Here is a 22658-nt window from a genome sequence, read left to right as displayed (position 1 = left end):
CAACATAAAACCCATAGACTGTGTGACTTACACAACAGAAGTTTATTTTCTCACAGTTCTAGAGGCTGGAAGTCAAAGACCAAGTGCCCACAGGGTTGGTTTCCTCTCCGGACTCTCTCCTTGGCTTGTAAATAACCACCTACTTGCTGCCTCTTCATATGGTCTTTTCTTTGCGGCTGCCTGTCCCTTGTGTCTCTGTGTGTGTCCTGACTCTCTTACAAGGACACCAGTAAGGTTGGATTCATGCCCACCCTAGTGGCCTCATTTGACTTAATCTCCCTTTAAAGGCCCTAGAAGGTACCAGGGATTAGCACTGCCACATATGACATTTCAGAGGACCCAGTCCAGCCCATTATAGACAGAAAGGCATCAGAGGATTCTGAGAAGAGTGACCTGATCCAACTTGCATTTTCAAAGGACTGCTCTGGCTACTGTGTTGAGAATGGACTACAGTGACCAAGGGTCGAATCAGGGAGGGCAGATGTAATTGTAGGGACAGAAACAAGAGAAGATGGTGCTTGGACCTGGTGGAAACAACACAGGTGGAGAGAAGTAGTTGCCTTGAGATACATTCTGAAGATAGAAACTGGTAGAACCTGCTAATGGGAAAGGTGTTAAGTACGAGAGAAAAGCAAAAGGAAGAGTCAATGATGACTTCAAAATTTGGAGCTGAGCAACAGGAAGGATGGAATTACCATTTTCTGCAATTGGGGAAGACTGCAGGAGGTGCATATTTATAGGCGTTTGAGCGTAGAAAGTTCTAGATGCCTCACACTATCCAAGTGGCAATGTCAAGTAAGCAGTTGGATATATGGGTCTGGGAGAGAGGTCTGGGCTGCAGATACCCATTTGACAGTCACCGACATACACAGGAGACCTAGAGCCCCGGCCTTGATGAGATCTCCCCGGCAGGGAGTGGAGCCAGAAGTAAGAAGAGCAGGAGAACAGAAGCTGGGAGCACTGCAGGGTTTGAGAGGTCAGAAGACCCCAAAAGAAGACTGACAAGAGTGGCCAGTGAGGTAGATGAGGTATCATCTACCTGGTGTCCCTAGAAGCAAAATGACAAACATGTTCTAAGAAGGAGGGTCTAATTATCTGTGTCAAATACTGCTGATAAGTAATTGAGATGAAGGCTAAGAAATACTGTCGGGTTGAACGGCCTGAAGGTCCTTGATGACAGTGAAGAGGATTGTTTCAATGGTGGAGGTGATCAAGTCCGATTGGAGTGGGATCCATTCATAGCAAGGGATCAGCTGAATGGTCGTGTAGGTGAGCTGGTTCCTAGATCCTGCCTTCTGTGTGCTAGGACTCCTGGCTTGATCACCCCTTTAGGTCTTACCTGACCCCAATTCATAGGCAAGCTCAAGGCCTCAGTCTCCCCATACCTCTTGTTGGGAGCGACCTAACTCATACCCACAGCTCCAGTCTGCCCACCAGTTAGCCCCAGCTAACACTGTCCTAGTCCTGCTTTGCAGTATGGTGAGGGACAATTTGTGGGTACTTTTAAAATTCAAAGACCTATTCACTGTATTTATAACTTTCCAGTGAGACCCTACTCACTGAGCTTCACATCAGCCAGTCTCTAAGCCCTACTAAGTCAGCACTGAGTGAGGCTGGGCAATGGAGCAGCTGGGAGCAGGAGGGTTCACAGGAAGGGGCTCAGGTAGACACTGACATGACCTACAAATGGGGACATGAAGAAGCTGTTCACCCGTCAACCTTTAACTTGGACCTCCAGCCTCAGACACACATCTCTGTGAATTACATTTTTTGCTAATTCTATAATTTCCTTGCAAACATACAATGTACTTTTTGTGTTTCAAACGTTTTTTTTTTAAGATGTTATTTATTTATTTGACAGAGAGAGATCACAAGTAGGCAGAGAGGCAGGCAGAGAGAGAGGGGGAAGCAGGCTCCCCACTGTGTAGAGAGCCCGATGCGGGGCTCGATCCCAGGACCCTGAGACCATGACCTGAGCTGAAGGCAGAGGCTTTAACCCACTGAGCCACCCAGGCACCCCTGTATTTCAAAAGTTTTAATTCTCACATATGAACTACAACATAATTGTCCTCACCTTGCTTCAGCAATTTTTTTTTTTTTAATATATCAGGACCCTTGAAAAAATGGCAGTAGGCTGATTGCTCTGAAACTACTTGGGAGACACAGTTGGCAAATGGCTTTATCTGTAATTCTTCATAGCACTTAACTTTTCTTCTTCTGTTTCAGTATTTATGTGCCCCCCTTTTTTTCTCTTCTTAAATATAAACTATCCCATCTCATGCCATTTCTCTTGGAAAGGAGCACTGTGGTTTGCATACATTAACCACTCCTTGAATTCATCATATGAGAAAATGTGAAGCTCTTGGCATCAGTAATAATTTCAGGATTTGGTTAGTGTATTCAGAGTCACCTGAGTAGGTTGACAAGGAAAAACAAGAGTCAAAGAGAGGCATTCTGGATCGACCACTCTTTTTACCTTTTCAGAGATGTGAAACACAATCCAACAAAATAAGTGCCCATAAGCCATACTCTGACCCTTAGAGCAGCTCTGAATTGAGTGCAATGCTGTGGAAGGTCTCTGTGCTCAAGGAGATCTACCAAGAACAACAACAAAAAGACATAAACTCAATCCATGCTCAGCTTTTTAAAGAGATCCAGGCTACTCAATGATTTCCAGCCCACCCCAGCACCATCACCCCAAGGCTTTCCTAAATTCAGAGTAAGCAAACAAAATAGCTTTGTAAAGGGTTCTGGTTTATGGATGGGAGTATATGGTTGATAGAGGAGTTGAGTTGTATTTTAAGTGGTTTTAAGTATTTTAAAAATGATTTTATTTATTTATTTGAAAGAGCAGGAGCTCACAAGCAGGAGTGAGGGGCAGAGGGAGAAGCAGGCTCCTCACTGAGCAGGGAGCCCGACACGGGCTCAGGACCCTGAGATCATGAACTGAGCTGAAGGCTGATGCTTAACCGACTGAGTCACCCCCGCGTCCCAAAAATTTAGAGAAAGAGAGAGAGAGCATGGCGGGGAGGTGATAGAAAAGGCAGAAAGAGATTGAGAATCCCAAGCAGACTCCCCACTGAGTGTGGAGCCCAACTCGGGGCTTTGATCTCACAACCCTGAGATGAAACCCAAGAGTCAGACACTTAACAAACTGAGCCACCCAGTTGCCCCAGTAGTTTTAAATCTTTTAAATTGCCTGTGAGCCCTGTTATATTATTAATGTATATTGTGCACTCGTGCCCATTTTTTACAAGGAGTCATGTTTTTGCCAACTAAATAAAAGTTGGTGGTCATGTCTAGAGTAGACAAATCCTTGGCTGTTTTTCTCAAGAGAGTCACCAGGGCCTCTCTGGAGGCCCCTTTCCAGGGTGGGAGATGTGGGATCCAAACCAGACTTTATTAAACCCGGAGGAACTAGCCCTCCACGAGGAAAAAATCCTCCCAACCGCATACCCACACCCGGCACACTTGGAAACAGTCACACATCATGGTAACCAGTCCACCAGCCCTTAGAGATACAGTGTTTGCGTTGATTGCGGAGGGAGAACGGAACTCCTAGAGGCAGGGCTTCTGTTGTCTCTCTTCACAGCGGTTGCCTGAAGGTGTGTGTAGGTGGGTGTGTGTGGTGTGTGGTGTGTGTGTACGTGTGTGTTGAGGCAGAGGGGAGAGGCCCTGGCTCTCACTGTTCTCGCGAGCACATCAGAAGCTCGTTACACTTGTTCCAGTCTTACAGCCTCCCGGTGAGCTCCCTTACAGCTCGATGGGGGGCGCCTGTTAGCTCATATTCCTGCCCCTGAATACAACAGTGATTATGACAAGGATTAACACCGGGTCTCAGAATAGTAGCCATTTGCTTATGCTGAATTCTCTTCCCTGACTGTTTCAGGTCCCATATCATTCATTTCTGGGGCAAACAAGAAAGGCCCTTGGGCAGATAATGTAAGTGTCCTTAACGTGTGCCTCTGAGATTACACGCCATGGGAGCCCTTTGGAGTCTCAGCCGAGCCTCCTGGCTCCTATCCCAGGAGTGGTTCTAGTAGGCATCACTAGTTAACTCCCCATTTTTTACTACCTGCGTTTTGATCAGTGTGTATACCGATCCCTGGACCGTTGAACATTCCCTAGTCCCCTGAGTGGAACATTTTGAGAGCTGAAAGGGGCCTCAGAGATCATTCTGGCCCTGTCACTTTTTACAGATGGGTGGGGTCAGGGTGTAGCTTCTAAGCTTTGAACTTTTCCTTGTTCCCTGGGTGCTTTTTGAGCATGCCTTTCTCTTGCAGAGTGACAGACCATTTAGGAAAACAAGAGGAGAGCACTGCATTACCTACTGTGAGTAAAAACACCCAGAGGGCAGTGGGACTAACATTTATGGAGTGCCTGCTCTATGCAGGCATAGGCCTTTTACACGGACCTACCTCATCAGTCTTTGCAACGATCCTCTGAGGAGGGGCTGTCATTATTGCATATAGGACTGGAACTGGAATATTATTGTATATAGGACTGGAAAAGGACTGGAACTCATCTCAGCCAGACCCAAGAGAGAGCATCTAATTACCACTCCCTACTGCCTTGTGTAGGGCAAGGAGAGTGTTCCCAGGAACCCAGACAGGCAACTGGTCCAGGCTCATGCCCACATGTCAGAATCCTGCTGCCACACTTGGGAGCCCACAGATGTGGGAGGAGGTGCACCAGGGCACTCGAGGGGGGCAGGGCCAGGACCCTGCTGGAGAAAGAGGTGGGAACTAAACCCAGAAGGATCTCTGTGGCTGCCCAGGAGTTTGGGCCTCATCCTTCTGGTGTCTGGGAGCTTTTGCAGGTCTGACATAGGCCCAGTACCAGGTAAGATTTACCTTCTAGAAACAAACATTAGCGGATGGGATATTATTGATGCTTTTTATAAGTACTTTCTGGTTTTATCTATTTTCTTTTTTCTCCCCTTAAACAAAAATCATACAGTTCCTTAATAGTGAGGAAAAAATAATAAAAATGTAATTGTCCTCCAGATGGAGAGGCTGATGAATGTTAGGGGACCTAGAATGAAGGCAGAAAGGCCAGCTGGGAAGGTATGGCCAAAGCCACAGAGAAGGATGAAGGTGGCCCCGGGCTCTGCGATGCAGGAGTGCAGAGAGGAGAAAAGGAAGCTGGGTACATTTAAGAGAGAACAATGACAGGGGGGCAGGGTGCTAGGGCTGTCCTGTACAACTTGAGAAGCTACAGTCTTATCCTGGTCCCTGCTGGCTGGGAACCCTGCCGGATTCCTGACTTTGGTCTAGTGGAGAACAGAAGAACAGACTAAAATAAGGCATGTTTGTTTGTTTTCATGACTGTGCTAGACATTTTCTCGTGTTACCTTGGCATTCCTCACAAAAGTCCTTTGAGGAAGAGTTATATTTTCCTCATCCTTTTCTGATGAGGAAACTGAGGCACACAGATAACTATGGTTGAGGGCAGAGCCAGGATTTGAACACAGACCTGACTAGTTCCGAAAAGTGAGCAATCTCCAGGGCACCTGACAGCCTCCTGGCTTCCAGCCGTGTGGAGAACACAGACGAAGCACGGGGTTGGGGCAGTGCCAAGTGGGGCGTCCTCAGTAGGGCTGTGCCCATGTTGGATCTCTGGGGACATCCACAAACCACTTGAGTCTTGCAGCTGGATCTCGGGAGAGACATCCGGGCTGGAGGCATGAGGGGAAGGGGTATCTGGGGAAGGGCGCAGGAGGGACGTGGGCTCAGGAATCCCACGTCCTGTCTCTAGCTTGAGATGTGAGTAGCACTCTAGTGGAAGCTTTGGAGGCATCTCAGCACTCCAAGTCTACAATATTATCTCACCTTCCACCTTGATGCCCAGGAAGTGATAAATGTGTCACCTGGCTATCGCCTCATTCGAAATAGGGAGCAGATTTCTGTCACCTTGGGAGATGAAATGTTCGAGAAGAAAAAGCAGCTGAAATCAGAGATCATGGACAAAATCAAAATTTCCAGGTAGGGGTGCCTGGGTGGCTCTGTGGGCTGAGGCCTCTGCCTTCGGCTTGGGTTGTGGTCCCGGGGTCTTGGGATGGGGCCCTGCATCGGGCTCTCTGCTCAGCAGGGAGCCTGCTTCCCTTCTCTCTCTGCCTGCCTCTCTGCCTACTTGTGATCTCTGTCTGAAAAAATAAATTAAAAATCTTAAAAAAAATTTTTTTTTTCCTAGTAATATCCTTGGATCGATATATTTCCAGTTTCTCAGGGCTATCCCTGCTGGGCTTGGCCGGGCCTCAGGGAGAAGCCCCTAACTTCCACCGTGTACCCAGCCCCTGTTCTGAAGGTAGTGCAAGGTCACTTCACTCCCCAACCCTGCGAGCTCGTCTCCACGCCCCACCTCTCTGCCTGATCCCATTCAAGACAGGATGAAGCTCAAATCAGGAGACTGATCTGAAAAATGACTGGCTGTAGGATAATTTGTCCCAAAGGAAAGCACTTGTTCCTAGAAAGACAAGCAGATGACATATTCATAAAACAGTCTGAATTTGGAAAGGGAAAAAGTAAGAGTCAAGTCAGGGTTTCAGAGGGGCTGAGATGCATCTCTTTCTTATTGTGCCTGAAGATCTCAGTCAGTTCATGCCTCCGTGAGGCACCGTGTGGAAGACTTGGGTCCACCCCCGTTGAGTGTGGTGCTGTCCGCTCTGTCATTCAGACCCTTCCCACTCTATCCTCCAGTGCTGTGTGAAATCAGCTCCCACAGCCGCTCGACCTCCTGGATCTCAACCATGTCTCTCCTTCCCTGTCTCCTCCCTCTCTCTCCCGGAGGACCTCCTCTCTGCCACCCTGCGCACAGCACTGCCCACTGTCGTCTCCTCCAGCTCAACCAGAGATAACTTCCCGACATCATGGAGGCTTCAGATTCAGAAACACAGAACATAGTTCTCTATCATGAAGGCCGTGCCCTGAAATCACCTCTTTGTCCCATGGGCGAACCACTCCTTGTCTGACTCCGGCAGCATCATCCCATCCCCCACCTTCCCATTTCCCAAGCCTCCGAATTCTTCCTCCTCCATTTCAACTGTCATTACTGAATCAAGGTCAAACCCTCACAGATTTCTGACATTCTCCTTTCTGGTCAACAGGTAACCAACCCACTCCTCCCCACCCCTTCTCCCCATGCCCCCCCGCTTTAGGCTAGCTTACCCAAAAGAGCTGGGTCTGAGGCTCAACCGCCATGTTGCCCAATGTCCTCCCCACTGGACTACCCTTCCGCCTCTGCCCCCGGCCCCATGATGAGGCAGCCAGTGCACAACACGGCCTGGCTCTCACCAGGGCAGACAGTCCGAGACAGGGAGGTGCCTGACTGGCATGGAATGGAAACTCTGTGGGTAATGGAGGGACGATTTGTCCTGTAGGGCTGATATCATTACCGACCTAGAAGAGCAGATCTCAGAGCTGACCGTGATCATTGAGCAAATGAACAGAGACCATCAGTCTGCCCAGAAACTGGTGAGTGAGCCTTGAGTTAGGCGACATCTCTATGGGAGAGGGGAAGACCCACTTTTTCAGATCAGCTGCCATGGTCCCAGCCAGACACCAAGCACTGCACTCGTGGGAGCTAACTCAATCTCCAGGACCTCTTCAGGTGCCTCCAGCGTGTTCATTGCCACTAAAACCACACCAGGGGGTGCTGGCTGAGTCCCCTCGGGCTTGCTGTGGCTAGTGCAACGTCAGGGCATGCTAAGGCTCTTCCTTGTGCCAACCGTGCCACTAATGCATCCACTGTGGTCCCATATTGGCCCAGAAGCCTCTAGTTCCTACTTCCTGCTGCTGTTAAAATTGCCAAACCCCCTTCAGAATCTGCGGATGTCAGCTTGCGCTCTCCGTGTTTCCTGGGACTTTGGTGACTCTTCCTGTAGATTTTACCATCTGTTATACCAGGCTTGTCTTCCCCACCTCCAGCAGGGGTGCCTGCTGACCTGGGCTGGAGGGAGAAACCTGACAATGCTCGAAAGCAGCCTCCCCCACACCCTACTTGCTGGTGGTCATTGAAACCCGCTTATGAAGGTTGACTGCCCAGCAGGCCGGCCCTTCAGTAGCGCCGTGCTGTCTGGGATGGCCCCACACAATCAGGGGAGGCAGAGGGGTACAGCCTACCCCCATGGACTGGAAGGTTTCTCAGAAATTGCAGATTGCATGGGAGTGGGGTCCTCGACCCTGCATCATTAATGCCGGCCTTGTTTGCAGCTCTCGGATGAAATGGCTCTCCGCTGCGCGGAGATGAAGGAGAACTTCGAAAACAAGAACAGGTATGCTGTCTGGCACAAGCCCTCTGGGCTGGAGGCTCTAAGCCTTCTGCTTCCCTGCAGGATGTCAGCTCACTGGGATTTCAGACATCGCCCCATGGAGCTGGGCAGGTGGAGGTGGGGGGAAAGGGGCAGGATGGTTTGATTTGAAGCCACCAAATGTAGCACAAAGAAGGTTGTTCTGGTGTCGCACTTTCTCATCCCATGACTTCCTTTCACTCATCTCCCTTTCTGTTGCTTGCTGAGGAGTGTCATTTTTTGTTCTCCTTGAGACTTCTGTGGCCAACAACGGCTACTCTCAGCTTAGGCACTGCCTCCTATTTCCCCTGCCCCTCTTGCTTCCTCCCCCTGTCTCTCTCTCTCTCTCTCTCTTTTTTTTTTTTTTTTTTGGTCCTGTCATCTCTACTGTTCTTGGCTACTCCCAGGCTGTGGGCAGAACAGGAAGAAGGTATACGAGGGAGAGGAACTAGAGCCTCAAAGACAAGCCAAGGGAAAGTAAAAGAAGGTGTGTCATCTGTGTGGGTGAGGAAACCTGCAAAGCGCCCATGCGCTGGGTCCCAGAGCCGCCAGCTCAACACATGGTTGAGTCATAGATTGACTTTCAAAAAATAATAAGTAACTTACTTGTTTTAGAATAGATTTCATTATTTTTTAGAGCAGTTTTAGGTTCATAGTAAAATAGGACCTAAAGGACAACCAATTCCCATGGAAAGCCTAAGCCCACAGCCCCACAACCTGAGTAATCTCCCCGCACCCTTGGATTGCGTTTGTTACAGCTGATGAACCTGCACGGACACACGATGATCAGCCAGAGTCTGTAGCTGACGTTAGAGTTCACTCCTGTTGTGTCTTCTATAGGTTTTGACAAATGTATATTGACAGCGTCCACCATTATTGGACCATTAGAGTAGTTTCACTGCCTCTGAAGATCCTCTGTGCTCTGCGCATTCATCACTCCCTCCCCACCAGCCCCTGGCTACCGCTGATCTTTTCACTGTCTCCCTAGCTGTGCTTTTTCCAGAATGTCATCCAGCTGGAATTGTACAGCATGTGGGCTTCATGGGTTGGCTTTGGTCACTTACTAAGGTGCATTTAATGTTCGTCCATGTCTTCTCTTGGCTTGACAGCTCATATAGCCTTTCACTTTAAGAATCACCTTGACCACTGCCAACTTCTGCCTCTGGAATGAAGGTTAAAGAGACCTTGGGCTCAGGGCACCTGGGTGGCTCAGTCAGTTAAGCAACCTGACTCTTGCTCTCAGCTGGGGTCATGCTCTTGGGGTGGTGAGTTCAAACCCTGCCCTGAGCTCTGTGCTCAGTGGGGAGTCTGCTTGGAATTCTCTCTCTCCCTCTTCCACGCCCTCTCCCCCCAAATCAAATAAATAAATCTTTTTTTAAAAAGAGAGAGAGACCGAGAGACCCTGAGCTCTAAGATTATCCTGGATGCTAATGCAGTCCACAGTTTCCCAAGACAGCCATAAACAAAGACTGAGCTGTTAGCAGGGAGTCATGGCCCCCACTGGCTCCATTCAAAATAATGGTCGGTAAAAACTGGCCACCTCACCTTTTTCTGGGTGGATGCCAGGAGAAGGGCTTCAGGAAGTGAGGGCCCTGCAGGCTGCCCACAGCTTCCTGTGTGAGGGAGGGAAGCTAGGATTCCCCGAGTGTAACAGCTCAGCTGCAGACTGCTTTTCACTGGTTAATGACTATAGCCCTTTCCCCGGTTCACACAGGGAACTCAAAGAAGCTCACGCAGCAGAGCTCAGTCAATTGGAGAACAGCTACAAAGCATCGTTGAAGGCAGAGAAGCTGGCTGCCCAGGAAAAACTAGGTACTGTCTGGACTGGGGACAATGACCCTGGTGAGGGGCAAGAGGGTGAGCAGGGCCATGGATGGGTTGTGGCTAGGCTTTCCAGACACCCTCCTACAGCTCTGAGAGGGCGAGTGACTGAGAATGAAACTGGAAAGAGGGAAGCCACATCACCAGTGTCCTTCTCCCACCCAGGACATAGACTGGTTTGTGACCAAGTGCTGGGATCTGAGCAAGTTCCTTAATTTCATTTATCCCATCTAGGAATTGAGGACAATAGTACCTGCCTTCATCAGAGAGATAAGAATGTGAAATCACTTTTTAAAATATATTTTTTAATTCTATAAATAAACTATTATAATTCAGCAAGTGACCTCACCTGTAAAATGATAGTGTTTCGTTATATTTTAACAGACACACTATGATTTGTATGGCCTTACAGTACATAAGGGTCATGTTGGCCATTTATCCCATGATTTCTGCTGCCCTTAGGAAGGGCAAAATATATATCCTTCAGAATTCTGAGGCTGTAGACTAATCTCCACAGGGAGAAGGAGAAATTCTAGAATTTCTCTTTCCTTTGCCTTACATTTTTAAAAGAGGATATTTATAGCTCGCTGGCTTTCCAGTTTTCTAAAGAGAACATTTATCATTTTCAAAAGCAATGTACACTAGGAAACATTATTTTAAAAAGGGAGAAGCAGATGCATACTACAAAGTTTTGCTCCTCTTCCCCCCACACCCCAAGATGTTGGTTTACCCCTGGGGATTAGTTCTCATGATTGGTTTGGATCAGTATTACCTGAGTAGCATATTATCCACAGGTGGCCTCTCCTCTGAGACCTCAATTCTATAGGTTTGGCTGGAGTTGGGGGTCGGGGGGTGGTTCAGGCACCTGGATTTCTAATAAGCTTCCAGAGGGATTCCTAGGTACAAGATGGTTTTAACACATAGAGGATGAGTTTGAGGTGGAGAAGGTGTACAAGAGAGCTCCTACTTGAATTTGAAAACATGTGTTTCAGAGGACTGACGATGACCCTGTTGTTTTCCTTTTGTCCAGATGAGATGGGAAAGGAATATAAGTATTTGAAGAATATGTTTCATATGTACCAGGTGAGATTCAGAGCTCCTTGGTGGATTATGAGAGGAACAGAGGCAAGGCTCATTCCTGGCTGACGACAGCAAGCTAAGTCTAGAACTCTGGCCCAGAAAATCATGTCCCGAGATCCCCAGCGTCCTTGGACTTTGGTGACACTGAGTACACCCAGGGAGAGGAGTGAACTGTGGACTGTGGTGGTTTCCGTGGGTGACAAGTCAGTCTCTCAGACCCTAAGGAAGCCCACGGAAAAATCTGTTTGTAGTTACAAAAGTCATACCTGCTCATTGTTTATTAGAAAATGGAAATACAAAAAACCAACTACAACAACAAAAAAGAAAGAATTATCACCACCCCAAGACAACTGCTCTTGGTGTTCATATTTGGTAATAGCTTTGGTTTTAGTAGAGTGCTGGGTCAAAAAGGATAAACATTTCAAAGGCCTCTGATACATTTGGCCAAATTGCGATCCAAAAAGACTCTATCGCTGCACCCCACCCCCCACCACGAGCAGAAGATGGAATGCTCTAGCCATCTCAGAATATAACTCTCTCATTTAAATCGGCTAATCTGATGGAGCCGTGGGGAAGCAGGCCGTGATTTCTTCCTAGGAGGGTGAGAGCGTGGAGGGGTGAGGAGCGGACAGGACAGGCTGAGGCAGCAAACCGCCATTTTATCATGACCAGCTGGTTATGGTTTCCCCGGGACTTTCCAGATTGTAGCATTGAAAGCTCAGAGACCTGGGACACAACTTAGTCTCAAACAAACAAGGACAGTTAACCACTCTACATAAAAAAAGAACCAAGTTAACCACCAGCACCACCTCTGAAATTCTATTTACCATTCAGTTTCACTTTAGAGCTTCTATGTAAAACTTGTTTTTCAAGATGTATCTTGGTACAGTCAGGAAAGACATCATAGAGGACGGCCTAGGAAAGCATCAGGTTGATTCCCCAATTTCCTAGGCCTTATGTTTGCTTCAATCTGGACCTCACCAGAGAACTTGACCTCTATGGAAACTGAGCTGCCCACCAGTCTTGAAAATGATGAGAGAGAACCTTTATCAAAATGGCCACAAATAATTACAAATAGGCTCTGATGCCTGGCCCCAGTGTGATTTGTACCACTAACCTGGAGAAAAGGGGGTCTCAGGGTCCTGAGACCTTACCGGCAACATCAATGTTCTAGGCCTTCTTCCTCCTGAAGTCCCAATACCATGAAGTCTGCGCCAGCCAATAGGACTGGCATCGGGTTTGGCTTATTTTAACCTCAACCACGAAGGAAGTTAGATTTGCTGAGGAAAAATAAACACACTCTGAAAAACATGCCACTGTTTTCTAAGTGTTCAAATTAACCATTGGGCATTTCCCCTGCTTACTCATGGGCTACTGATGGGTGATTCGTGGCTCAGAAGGAGCTGACATGTGAATCTTTGACGGGAGAATCCTACCTGTCTTCAAAGAAAAGCCAGTTCCAGTGGGACAGACACCATGCAGAACTTGCCCTTGACTTCAGGGGTTCTGCAGGCCCTCAGATGGGCTGGGCTAAAATTTGCTGCCACCAGCCACCCATAGCGGGACTCCTAGCAAGCATTCCAGGTGAGGGAAGCTGCAAAGGGCCCTGTGCTGTGCCTGGAGCTGGTGTGCAGCATTTCTCAGGACACTTTTCTTCATGGTGCCTTTGTGCCTCCACAGGACAGCATCTATGATGAAATGGAGGACAGGTGGTCAAAGAAGAAGGCGGACTGGGAGAGGGAAGAGAAGTTGGAGCGGGAAAAGATCCTGCTACAGCAGAGTGAGTATAGAAACTTCTATCTTTTCGATGGCACATGTACCCAAAAGCCTGCCATTAAGTTTGGTCTCAACTTGAGAAAGGCAGCCTCAGATCCACTAAGAGTGACGGCCACATGGCTGGACCCCTGAATCAAGGTGCACAGAGTTTTCAAGAAAGTGACAACAAGGATAGAGTCTTTATAAAGTCCAGTCCAGAATTTCTATTATCTTCAAACATTTTGAATTTCTCTCTGCATCTGCTTTCCCCACATTTACACATGCATATAATTTCTTCTCACCTCTGCAGAACATAAAATGACAAAAAAGTTTGAGTTAGAGTCAATAGAAGAAAAGAAGAAAATAAATGACTCCTACAGTGCTGTCTTTGAGAACTTCATTCGAGAGAAGGAGGTAAGTTGGGCCCAAAGCACGTGAGGAGTTGAAGGTGCAGCTTCAGTGAGACATCCGGTTCCGGGGATGCCTCTGGAATTAGTCGAGCTTTTGGTCTTTATGGACGTATTCCTCCTTTCCCAGCTTCCCTAGAAATATATGCAAGTAGACTGGCAGTCTTGCTGTCCTTATCTAGACGGTCTTACCACCATCAATGGTGGTCAATCACCATTGAATGATGAATATTCATCGAGGATGAATGTTCTTCCTCATCCTTGGCTGGAGATGAAGAGAAAGGGCAGTGGAGCAAGTTAAACTAAGCAAGTTTGGTTCAGGTACAGCTCGGAATAAAGAGGAGCTACCTCAAAGTCACAGGGGGTGAGGGTGAGCCACTGCTGCTCATTACTCCTCCACTACCTTGATACTGCTGTTGGGTCATGGTGAAAGCAGGCCCTGGAGAGGCAGACATTTACTAAACAAACCTGCATTAGCAAGTAGGCTCCAAGCCATGATACCACCACCTCTCTGAGCTTTTAGGTCAGAGAGGTGACCTAGGTGAAAGATTCATTGGAGCTATTTGCAAAGGCATGACAAGGATAGGATTCTGCAACTCCTGGAGTCAGCCTCAGGCAGCCAGAGCACCTCCTAAGCAGACAGAGGACCAGCTAGGGGTCAAGACTTAGACGCCATGTCTGAGGGTATAGCTGAAAGGTTTTGTTAGATTCCTATACTCTTTTCCTGCAAAGTGAACCATGCCTCTAAAATAATACCTACCCAGAATATTCCATTTTTAAGAGTCCATTTCCAATCATCATGCTAATTAAGAAGCCACTAATTTCACCAGTCAAAGCCCATTTCTGGCATTCACTGTAACAGCAAAAACAGTAATGGGGCCACAGGATATACTGTGCAGTGTGGCTAGGGTTTCTGGGGTCTGGAGAGCTCAGACATCTGAAGAAGAGGATCAAGTCCTCTAGTGGGGAGAGATTTGATCCTCTGCATGCCTCCTCTCCTCTCCTATTTTCTCTCCAGTAATGCTAACGATAAATCTATAAATTCTGCGCGTGCTCTCTCTCTCGCTCTCTCTCTCTCTCTCATGAAAGTATAGTTTACACTTAACAAAACACAGAGATCCTAACTATATAATTTGGTGAGTTTTGACAAATGTATACATCCATGTAACCAACAACTATATAAAGATATAGAGCATTTTATCAACCCAGAAATTGCTCTTGTATTCCTCTCCACTTAAACCCTGTCTCCCTCAACACTTGCCCCAAGACAACCACTATTTTGATTCCTACCACCATAGTTTTACCTGCTTTTAAGCTTTATATAGATGGAATCATGCAGTATATACTCTTTGGTATATAGCTTCTTTTTTTCTCAACACACTGTCTGTGAAATTTATCCATTTGTTATTTCTATCAGTAATTTCTTACCTTTTATTGCCCATTAGCTTTCCTTTGTAGGAATACCCCACAATGTGTTTACCATTTTCCTGTTTTGGGAGGTTTAGGTTGTTTCCATTGGCTGTCCTCCCTATTTTTTTTTTTTAAGATTTTATTTATTTATTTGACAGAGAGGAAGAGATCACAAGTAGGCAGAGACAGGCAGAGAGAGGTGGGGGGAGGGGGAGCAGGCTCCCCGCTGAGCAGAGAGCCTGATGCAGGGCTCTATCCCAGGACCCTGAGACCATGACCTGAGCTGAAAGCAGAGGCTTAACCCACTGAGCCACCCTGGCACCCTGTCCTCCCTATTTTATAAAGGTTTTTATAAACACCCTTGTACAAGTATTTCCATAGACACATTTTTTCTTTTCCTTTGGGTATATACCTAGCACTGTTATTATTGGTTTCTAGGGTGGTTATAGATTTAACTTTATAAGAAATTGCCAAGCCATTTGCCACAGTAGTTGTGTCATTTTACTCTTACATCTTAAGCATACGAGAGTTCCAGTTGCTCCACATCATCAGCAACTAATATTGGCATCCCATAACCCTTCCAACGGGTGTGAAGTGATAGTCCATTAGAGTTTTAGTTTCCCTGGGGACTATGTTTGGTGATTTTTTAAATTATACTTATCAAACAATTTATATGTCTTCTTTTGTGAAATGTTGGTTCAAGTCTTTTGCCATTTGAAAAAACTTGGGTTGTTTATCTTTTTATTATTGATATGTAGGAGTACTTTATATAATGTGGATACAAGTTCCTTGTCAGATATGCATTACAAACATTGTCTCCTACACTGTGGTTTGCCTTTTCATTTTGTTCATGTTATCTTTTCATGTGCAGAAGTTTTTTATTTTGATGAAAACCAAATTATTAATCACGCCCTTTTTATGTTAAGTTACAGCTTTTTGTGTCCTTTCTATGAAATTGTTGCCTAGTCCAAGGATACAAAGATCTCTTTTTAAAAAAAGCTTTGTAATTTTAGTTTTCATGATTCTATGATCCATTTTGTTTTGTTTCCTTTTTAAATATTTTATTTATTTATTTATTTAAGAGAGAGAACATGAATTGGGGGGGGCCGAGGGAGACAGACAAACAGACCCCCTACTGAGCAGGGAGCCCAATACAGGGCTCAGTCCCAGGACCCTGGGATCATGAGCTGAAGGCAGACACTTAACTGACTGAGCCACCCAGGTACCCCTCTGTGATCTATTTTGAATAATTTTTATGTATGGAGTGAGATAGAGGTCATAAGTCATTTTTTCTCTATAAATATCTAGTTGTTCCATTCTGTCCCATTGAACTATTTATTAGTCCATACCTAGGCCAAGACAACCATTGTCTCAATTACTGTAGCTTGAAATCAGGGAGTAAAAATCTAGTTTTGCTCTTGTTTTTCAAGGTAATTTTGGCCCTTCTATATAAATTTCAGAGTCAGCTTGTCAAGAAAGTATTCTGACTGGGATTGTACTGAATATAAAGATCAATTTGTGATAGAACAAAATATTTAACAATATTAATAATATTCAACAATAGTAACCCTATCAAGGTTGCACATAAGTAAGATTTTTAAAATTTAACTTCAGTGTGTCATGTCATTAGTTTATAAAGTGTGCTTCATTATACCGATATCTAAACCTTGGTGAATATATTCCAGAACCCTATTCTGACTTTCTTAATTCTCTGAAAGAAGTCCTAGGAACCAGGGCACCTGAGTGGCTTAATGTGTTGAGCTTCTGCCTTCGGCTCGTGTCATGATCTCAGGGTCCTGGGATCGAGCCCCGCATCGGGCTCTCTGCTGTGGGGAGCCTGCTTCCTTCTCTCTCTCTGCCTGCCTCTCTGCCTACTTGTGATCTCTCTCTCTGCCAAGTAAATAAATAAAATCTTAAAAAAGAAGAAGAAGAAGAAGTCCTAGAAACCCCAGGGCTGACACTTTCCAAATAAAATTATTTTTAGGAGCTGTTGAAACAGCATGAAAATGACACCTTACAATTAGCGGAGCTGAGAAAGACCAAACAGGTAAGTTTTTTCATTTTTCCTGTGGAATTAGGATCTTAGAAATGCATCAATAAAATTATGTACTCTCAATAAAATGGAATCTATGATAATTTTCCAAAACCAAAAAAAAAGGGTAGGGGAGCAGAGACCTAGAGCTGAGTTTGCTGGATTCAACAGGTCAAAAAGAACTTTGGAACTATAATACAAAGTCATCTGTAAAACAAAGCTCTTAGCGTCTTTTTAGAGCAATTTGAAGAAATTTATAAGCAGTGTGCTGTGTGATCTTCAGTGTCAAATGCCCTCCATTTCTAGTGAGGCTCAAACCACAAGAGTCGTGACTTCTGAATACCAAATTCTTCCTTTAAACTCTAAAAAATACAGTACTGCCCCCAGGAACTTTAACTGCAAGCCTCTCCTTAAAATTCTGAGTGGACCTCACGTCCAACAATTTCTTCAAAGAATTCTGTTCTTCTGGGGCAAATTATGGCACTTCCAGGTGGGAGACACTTGAAGAGAAACTGTTCAAACCCATGAACCCCCTTGTGGTTCTTCTTTCACAGAGAATTTAACTTGGATCTGGAATGGAGAAGTTTGGGGAAAGATGAGCCCTTATAAAATCAGGGAATGATCTCTCCGAGCTTAGGCAAGGCCTCGTCATTGTTGGGTAAACAGACCTCAATGTCCTGCATGGTAGAGGAATAGGTTTTGGAACAAGGAAGACCCAGTGTATTATAATAACTGCTTTATCGACCTTGTCTACTAATTCGAAATCATTAATTGATTTCGCTCCTCATTTGTGGTCATATTTTCTCCCTTATTTGCATGTCTGGTAATTTCTTATTGGACACCCACCATTGGAATGTTTACCTCGTTGGGTGCTGAATATTTTTGTATTCCTTTAAATATGGTTGTGCTTCGTTCTGGGATGCAGTTTAGTTACTTAGAAACAGTTTGGTATGTTCAAGCCTTACCTTTAAGCTTTGTTATAGGCAGAATTAAAGCAGTCTATAGTCTAAGATTAGTCCCTCTCCCCCGCCCACACACACAGATTATACCCTTCTGAGTAGTCTGCCCAATACTCTGTGTACTCTGGCTAGTGGGAATGAACTATTCCCAGTCCTGTGTTGACCCTGGGGATTGTTCTACCTACTCCATGCTCGCGGTTCTTTCCCCAAGCTCATCTCCTTCTGTAGCTTGCCCTCCACCGTGCCGCCCCAGTGGCACTGGACCCATTGCTATCTCTTTAACATGTCAGGATCCTCTACCTTGAGGTCTTTGCACTTGACATTCTCTCTTCCTAGGAAGCTGTCTCCCAGATATCCATGACTAACTTTCTTACCTTTCTGGTCTCTGCTTAAATGCCCCTTCCAAGGGGCCACTCTATTTATAGGCTTAACAACCCACCCAACCCTTCCTTTCTTCTGTTTTATTTTCTATGCAGATTTATAACTAACCTGATAAACTCAATGAAGGCAGAGATTTTTGTCTGTTTTCTCTGCCACTAATCTCTAGTTGCTAGAACAGTGCCTGGCACATCGAGATACCCAGTAAATACCAACTGATTTTTTGAATGAATAAGTGAATAAAAAAATTCTAAATGTGCTGGTACAGTGCTTTACACAATGTGTAAGGGATGGAGTAAGTAAGTAATGGAAGTTCTAGTCTATAAATCTTGGGAGGAGGCTTAGTCCACGGGAAGAGCTCTGAGGACATGTAGGAGTTGACGGAGCTGACACCTGAAAGCAGGGACCCATCGGGTTCACTTTTATAGTCTCTCCAGCATCTACCTAATGTAGATTCCACATTTGTCTTTTCCCTGAACTTACACTGCATATTCTGTCTTATCCTTGGTTTGTTTTAAATTTATTATTGTAATTATTTTATTAACTAATTTTTTACATCCCCCTCGCTAGAATGTACATCCCTAAGAGTAGGGATTATATTTTTCTTGTTCATCATAATACTTCTGTTGTCTACAACAGGAGGGTTTTTTCCTAATTAAAAGACTGTTTTTTTAGAGCAATGTGAGGTTTACTGAGAAATTCAGCAGAAAGTGCAGAGATACCTCTTGTCCTCCCCCAACACAAACATACAATTTTCTCTATTATTAACATCTTGCTTTAGTGTGGTCCTTTTGTTACAGTTGATGAACCATTATTGATACATCCCTTTTAACTGAAGTCCATAATTGACATTAGGGTTCTCTTTGTGTTACCGATTCTGTGGGTTTTGTCAAATGTCATCAAATGCAGAATGCATGTACCATTGCAGTATCATACAGTGCAGTTGCTTTGCCTAAACGTCCTCTGTCCTCCACCTGTTTATCCCTTGCTTCCTCTCCCAACCCGCGGCAATCACTCATCTTTTTACTGACTCTGTAGTTTTGCCTTTTCCGTTAATAAATACTTGTTTGGGAGCTATTTTGACAACCCACACGGGCTCCAGTGAGGGCTGCATCTGAGACAGTGGTAGTGAGACTGCAGAGGGGAGTATAGATGGGCAAGACATAGAGGAGATAGATTTAACAGGATGAAATGACTGAACCGTGTAAGAGAAGGAGTAGTTAAAAGTTGATGCTTCACCTTCTCATCCAGGTGCCCTGCAGAAGAGAGTAAATGGGTAGACATGTTGTCCTGAAACCGTTTCTTCTTACATAGGTCATGGAGGAAGAGTTGAATACACAAGCTGTTATCCTGGAAACACTTAACACAACCCTCTACCAAACCCAGATGGAACTTCAGAAAGAGGCGAGTCCTGGCTGGAGTGGGGTTAGGGGTCGTGCTGAGGCATCCAGGTCTCTGGGAAGCTCTATCATATAGCTCTGTTTTGGATGCTATTAAAATTTATATGTCCAGGGCACCTGGGTGGCTCAGTCAGTTAAAGTCCTGCCTCCAGCTCAGGTCATGATCCCGGGTCCTGAGATCGAGCCCCACATCAGCCTCCCTGCCTCCATTCCCCCTGCTTGTGCTCTCTCTCTCTCTCTCCTTGTCAGTTAAATAAATAAATAAGTACTCTTTAAAAAAATAAATAAGTAAATAAAATGTACATGTCCTTCAGAAAGCCACAGTGGGAAATCTGGAGAAAATGTTCCAGATCAAGCTTGCCGAAGCTGAAGAAAAGTTTAAATATACCATACAGCTTCTGACAGAAGAGAACATTCATCTAAGGTATGAAAGATGCTGCTTGAAAAGATTTGGCTGAGTTTTCTTTGGAAAGCGGGAGGGAGTTTGGGTGAGGAATAGAGGAAGATGAACCCAGGTGTTCCCTAATAAGGTCAAGGCACAGGCACTTCCCGGAGGGAGATACGGACTCAGAGCCTGGACAGAGAACTCACCTGCTGAGGTCACGCAGCTCACAAGTGGTTTGGGGAATGTGTCTAGACTCCTCTCTCTTACCTACATCTTCGTTTTAATGCAGAATCGCACATGAAATTTAGCTGAGGGTCTCTGAGTTTATTCAGTTCTGTGGACACATTTTTTTTTTCTTTTTAAACTCATTTATTTTTTTTTAATTTTTTTCAGTGTTCCAAAATTCATTGTTTATGCACCACACCCAGTGCTCCATGCAATACGTGCCCTCCTTAATACCCACCACCAGGTTCACCTGACCCCCCTCCACCTCCTCCAAAACCCTGATTGTCTCTCAGAGCCCACAGTCTCTCATGGTTTGTCTCTTTTAAATCCCTAAAGTCCTCTGCCATCCACCGATTCATTCTTGGATTCCCCTCCCAACTCCTGGCAATTACTGATCTTTCCACTGTCTGTCTGTAGCCTTGCCCCTTCCAGAACGTCATAGAGTTGGAATCCATAGTAGATGTTTTGTAAATATTTGTTTAATGAATGAATGACTAGAAACTGTCATGACAACCCATGGAAGCTCTGAGTTTTTACCACATCCCCTGAGAGTTTAGGGGTATCGGTGTCAGTGGTTTACACTTAGATACAGCTGCATTTAGTTCCTGTGAAAGTCAACTTCAGGTCAGAAATCACACTATTACCTGAAGATGCATTTTTAAATTCTGGTCAATATTTTAGTAAAAGGAAGTTATTCATTTCCTTGATTTGGTAGTATAGGAGAGTAAAGCTTTTCCCTTTTTCCCTTGTAGGTTGCTTGGCTGGTCTAATAGTTAAATTGACATGAGACAGATTAACAGGAGAAAAAAATTTTAATTTTGAATGTATAGGAGCTCATAAAAATATGAGACTCAAAGAAGAGACCGAAGTGGGCAGCTTTTATACCTTTTAGACAAAGAGACAATAAATGTGTAAAGAATTGACAGGACAAAGCAGTTTGGGTTCGGGGTAGTAAATTAGTGAGGAAGTAAGAAGGTATGTTCATACAGCCTCCTCAGCCTTAAATTCCCTATTTCTGGTGAGAAGGATGTCTCTTTACCTTCTGGTACAGGGAAGATATTTTTCTTTCCTACTTTCAGGGGGACAAAGGAGGGCCAGAGTATCTTTCGTGTATTGGTGGTTGCTGAAGTAAATTTAATTCAAACTAATCAATATGCAAGGTGGCGTATTTTGGAACGGCATACTCTGTTTCCCCTCAGCAGAATATTCCTCATTTGGGAATTTGGTAACATAAATATCGTATCTCACTAAATTCAAAACCACTGCAAGTAATGTGTGCAACTGCCCCCAGTGAAGGAAGAAAACCATATCCCCCCCCCCATATATGCTCAATGCCCTTCTACCCTTTGAGTCTGTAGTGATATGTCTTCTCTTTCTTTACAGGCAAAAAATAATTGCCAAGAATGAAGAAATTTATGAAGAACGATGTGGGAGGTCTACCTCTATTTATGAGAATGATTCTGACATTTTAGAAGATGACAGCAATGAAAAACAAGAATTATGAGCCCAAAAGTTGCTCTCCCATACAAAAGATGGCAGGAACACTGACTCTCTAGGCTTAGAGAACTCTGGTGAGGTTTTCTGGAAAAAGTGTATTATGAGTTTAGTTGCTGGATTGCCTTGGTTCTACTTTTGTCTTTTCACAATCTGCTTTCTTCTAAGTGATTGGGAATGTTTGAATTCTCATCTCAATTATACAGATTTTCAAGACTCTTCATTGAAAGGTGATGTTCTCTATATCTGGATCGCTCTTTCTCTGGGCAAGGTACTATTTTCTCTTCCATATTTCTGGATTTCATTACAAAAACACTGAGCTGAAGAAATTCCTATTAAATATTGACTACATTTTGAAGTTTAGCTTTTGTCCCCCTGGGGCACTTTGCTAACAAGAATAATTAACTGATTCAATTCCAAAAATCTTTTCTCTTACGTGTGTCTCCACTGCTCCATTTCTCAGTCATCTTTCCTGTAACTATGATTTGGGAAAAGTTTCTGATGATTGTTGCCACCTTCTCTAAATAATTCAAATCCCCACAGGGCAAGCAACATAAATAAGAGAAGTGGACTGGACATAAGGAAAAATAATCACAAAAACAACCACAGTGGTAAATGGTAATTGGCAGGAGCCGAATGTAGGGGATGGGAAGGAGGGGATGGGGGGTGAACCCATCTTCTTGTGTGGCAGCACTGGAATGGTCGATGTGGTCAGATATTCTGATTTTTAAAAAAAAAAAAAAAAGGTATTGTGGTTTTTATGTGACACCGTCCCAATTTTTACATATGGGCAACACATTTTTTAAGAAAATACAACCGTGTGAGCCAACATCAGGAGGCTAAAGTGAAACATACCTGTGATCCCAATGTTTTCCACCTGTGAGATGCCAATGGCAAACAACAGAAACAAAAATGAACAAACCAATCTATAGCCAACAGTAAGTTAAATTCTATTTTACTCTATTAAAAATATTATTGAAAAAATACTATTGAAAAAATCTTTTTAAAAAGACTTTCTTATAAAT

The 22658-nt window shown here is 44.8% G+C and overlaps 1 protein-coding gene across 6 annotated transcripts in view; it reads left to right on the top strand.

Moving 5' to 3' along the window:
- Nucleotides 1–22596, top strand: part of FLACC1 (flagellum associated containing coiled-coil domains 1) — a 32893-nt gene extending 10297 nt beyond the window's left edge. For 5 of the 6 annotated variants that reach the window (XM_032354430.1, XM_032354426.1, XM_032354428.1 and 2 more), the window contains 12 exons: nt 4284–4332; nt 5851–5984; nt 7379–7472; nt 8211–8272; nt 10002–10099; nt 11139–11191; nt 12869–12968; nt 13254–13357; nt 16745–16807; nt 19444–19533; nt 19844–19953; nt 21523–22595. In XM_032354430.1, coding sequence (XP_032210321.1) covers nt 4284–4332; nt 5851–5984; nt 7379–7472; nt 8211–8272; nt 10002–10099; nt 11139–11191; nt 12869–12968; nt 13254–13357; nt 16745–16807; nt 19444–19533; nt 19844–19953; nt 21523–21643 — 1078 coding nt within the window. In that variant the 3' untranslated portion in view covers nt 21644–22595. Of the gene's footprint in view, nt 1–4283; nt 4333–5850; nt 5985–7378; nt 7473–8210; nt 8273–10001; nt 10100–11138; nt 11192–12868; nt 12969–13253; nt 13358–16744; nt 16808–19443; nt 19534–19843; nt 19954–21522 lie in introns of all 6 variants that reach the window. The other variant, XM_032354431.1, reaches the window with a different exon arrangement.
- Nucleotides 22597–22658: the final 62 nt, after the last annotated feature.

Source organism: Mustela erminea, chromosome 8, assembly GCF_009829155.1.
Source record: "Mustela erminea isolate mMusErm1 chromosome 8, mMusErm1.Pri, whole genome shotgun sequence".
NCBI lineage: Eukaryota > Metazoa > Chordata > Mammalia > Carnivora > Mustelidae > Mustela > Mustela erminea.
The sequence above is the reverse complement of the archived record's forward strand: the minus strand, read 5'-3'. Positions and strand labels throughout refer to the sequence as shown.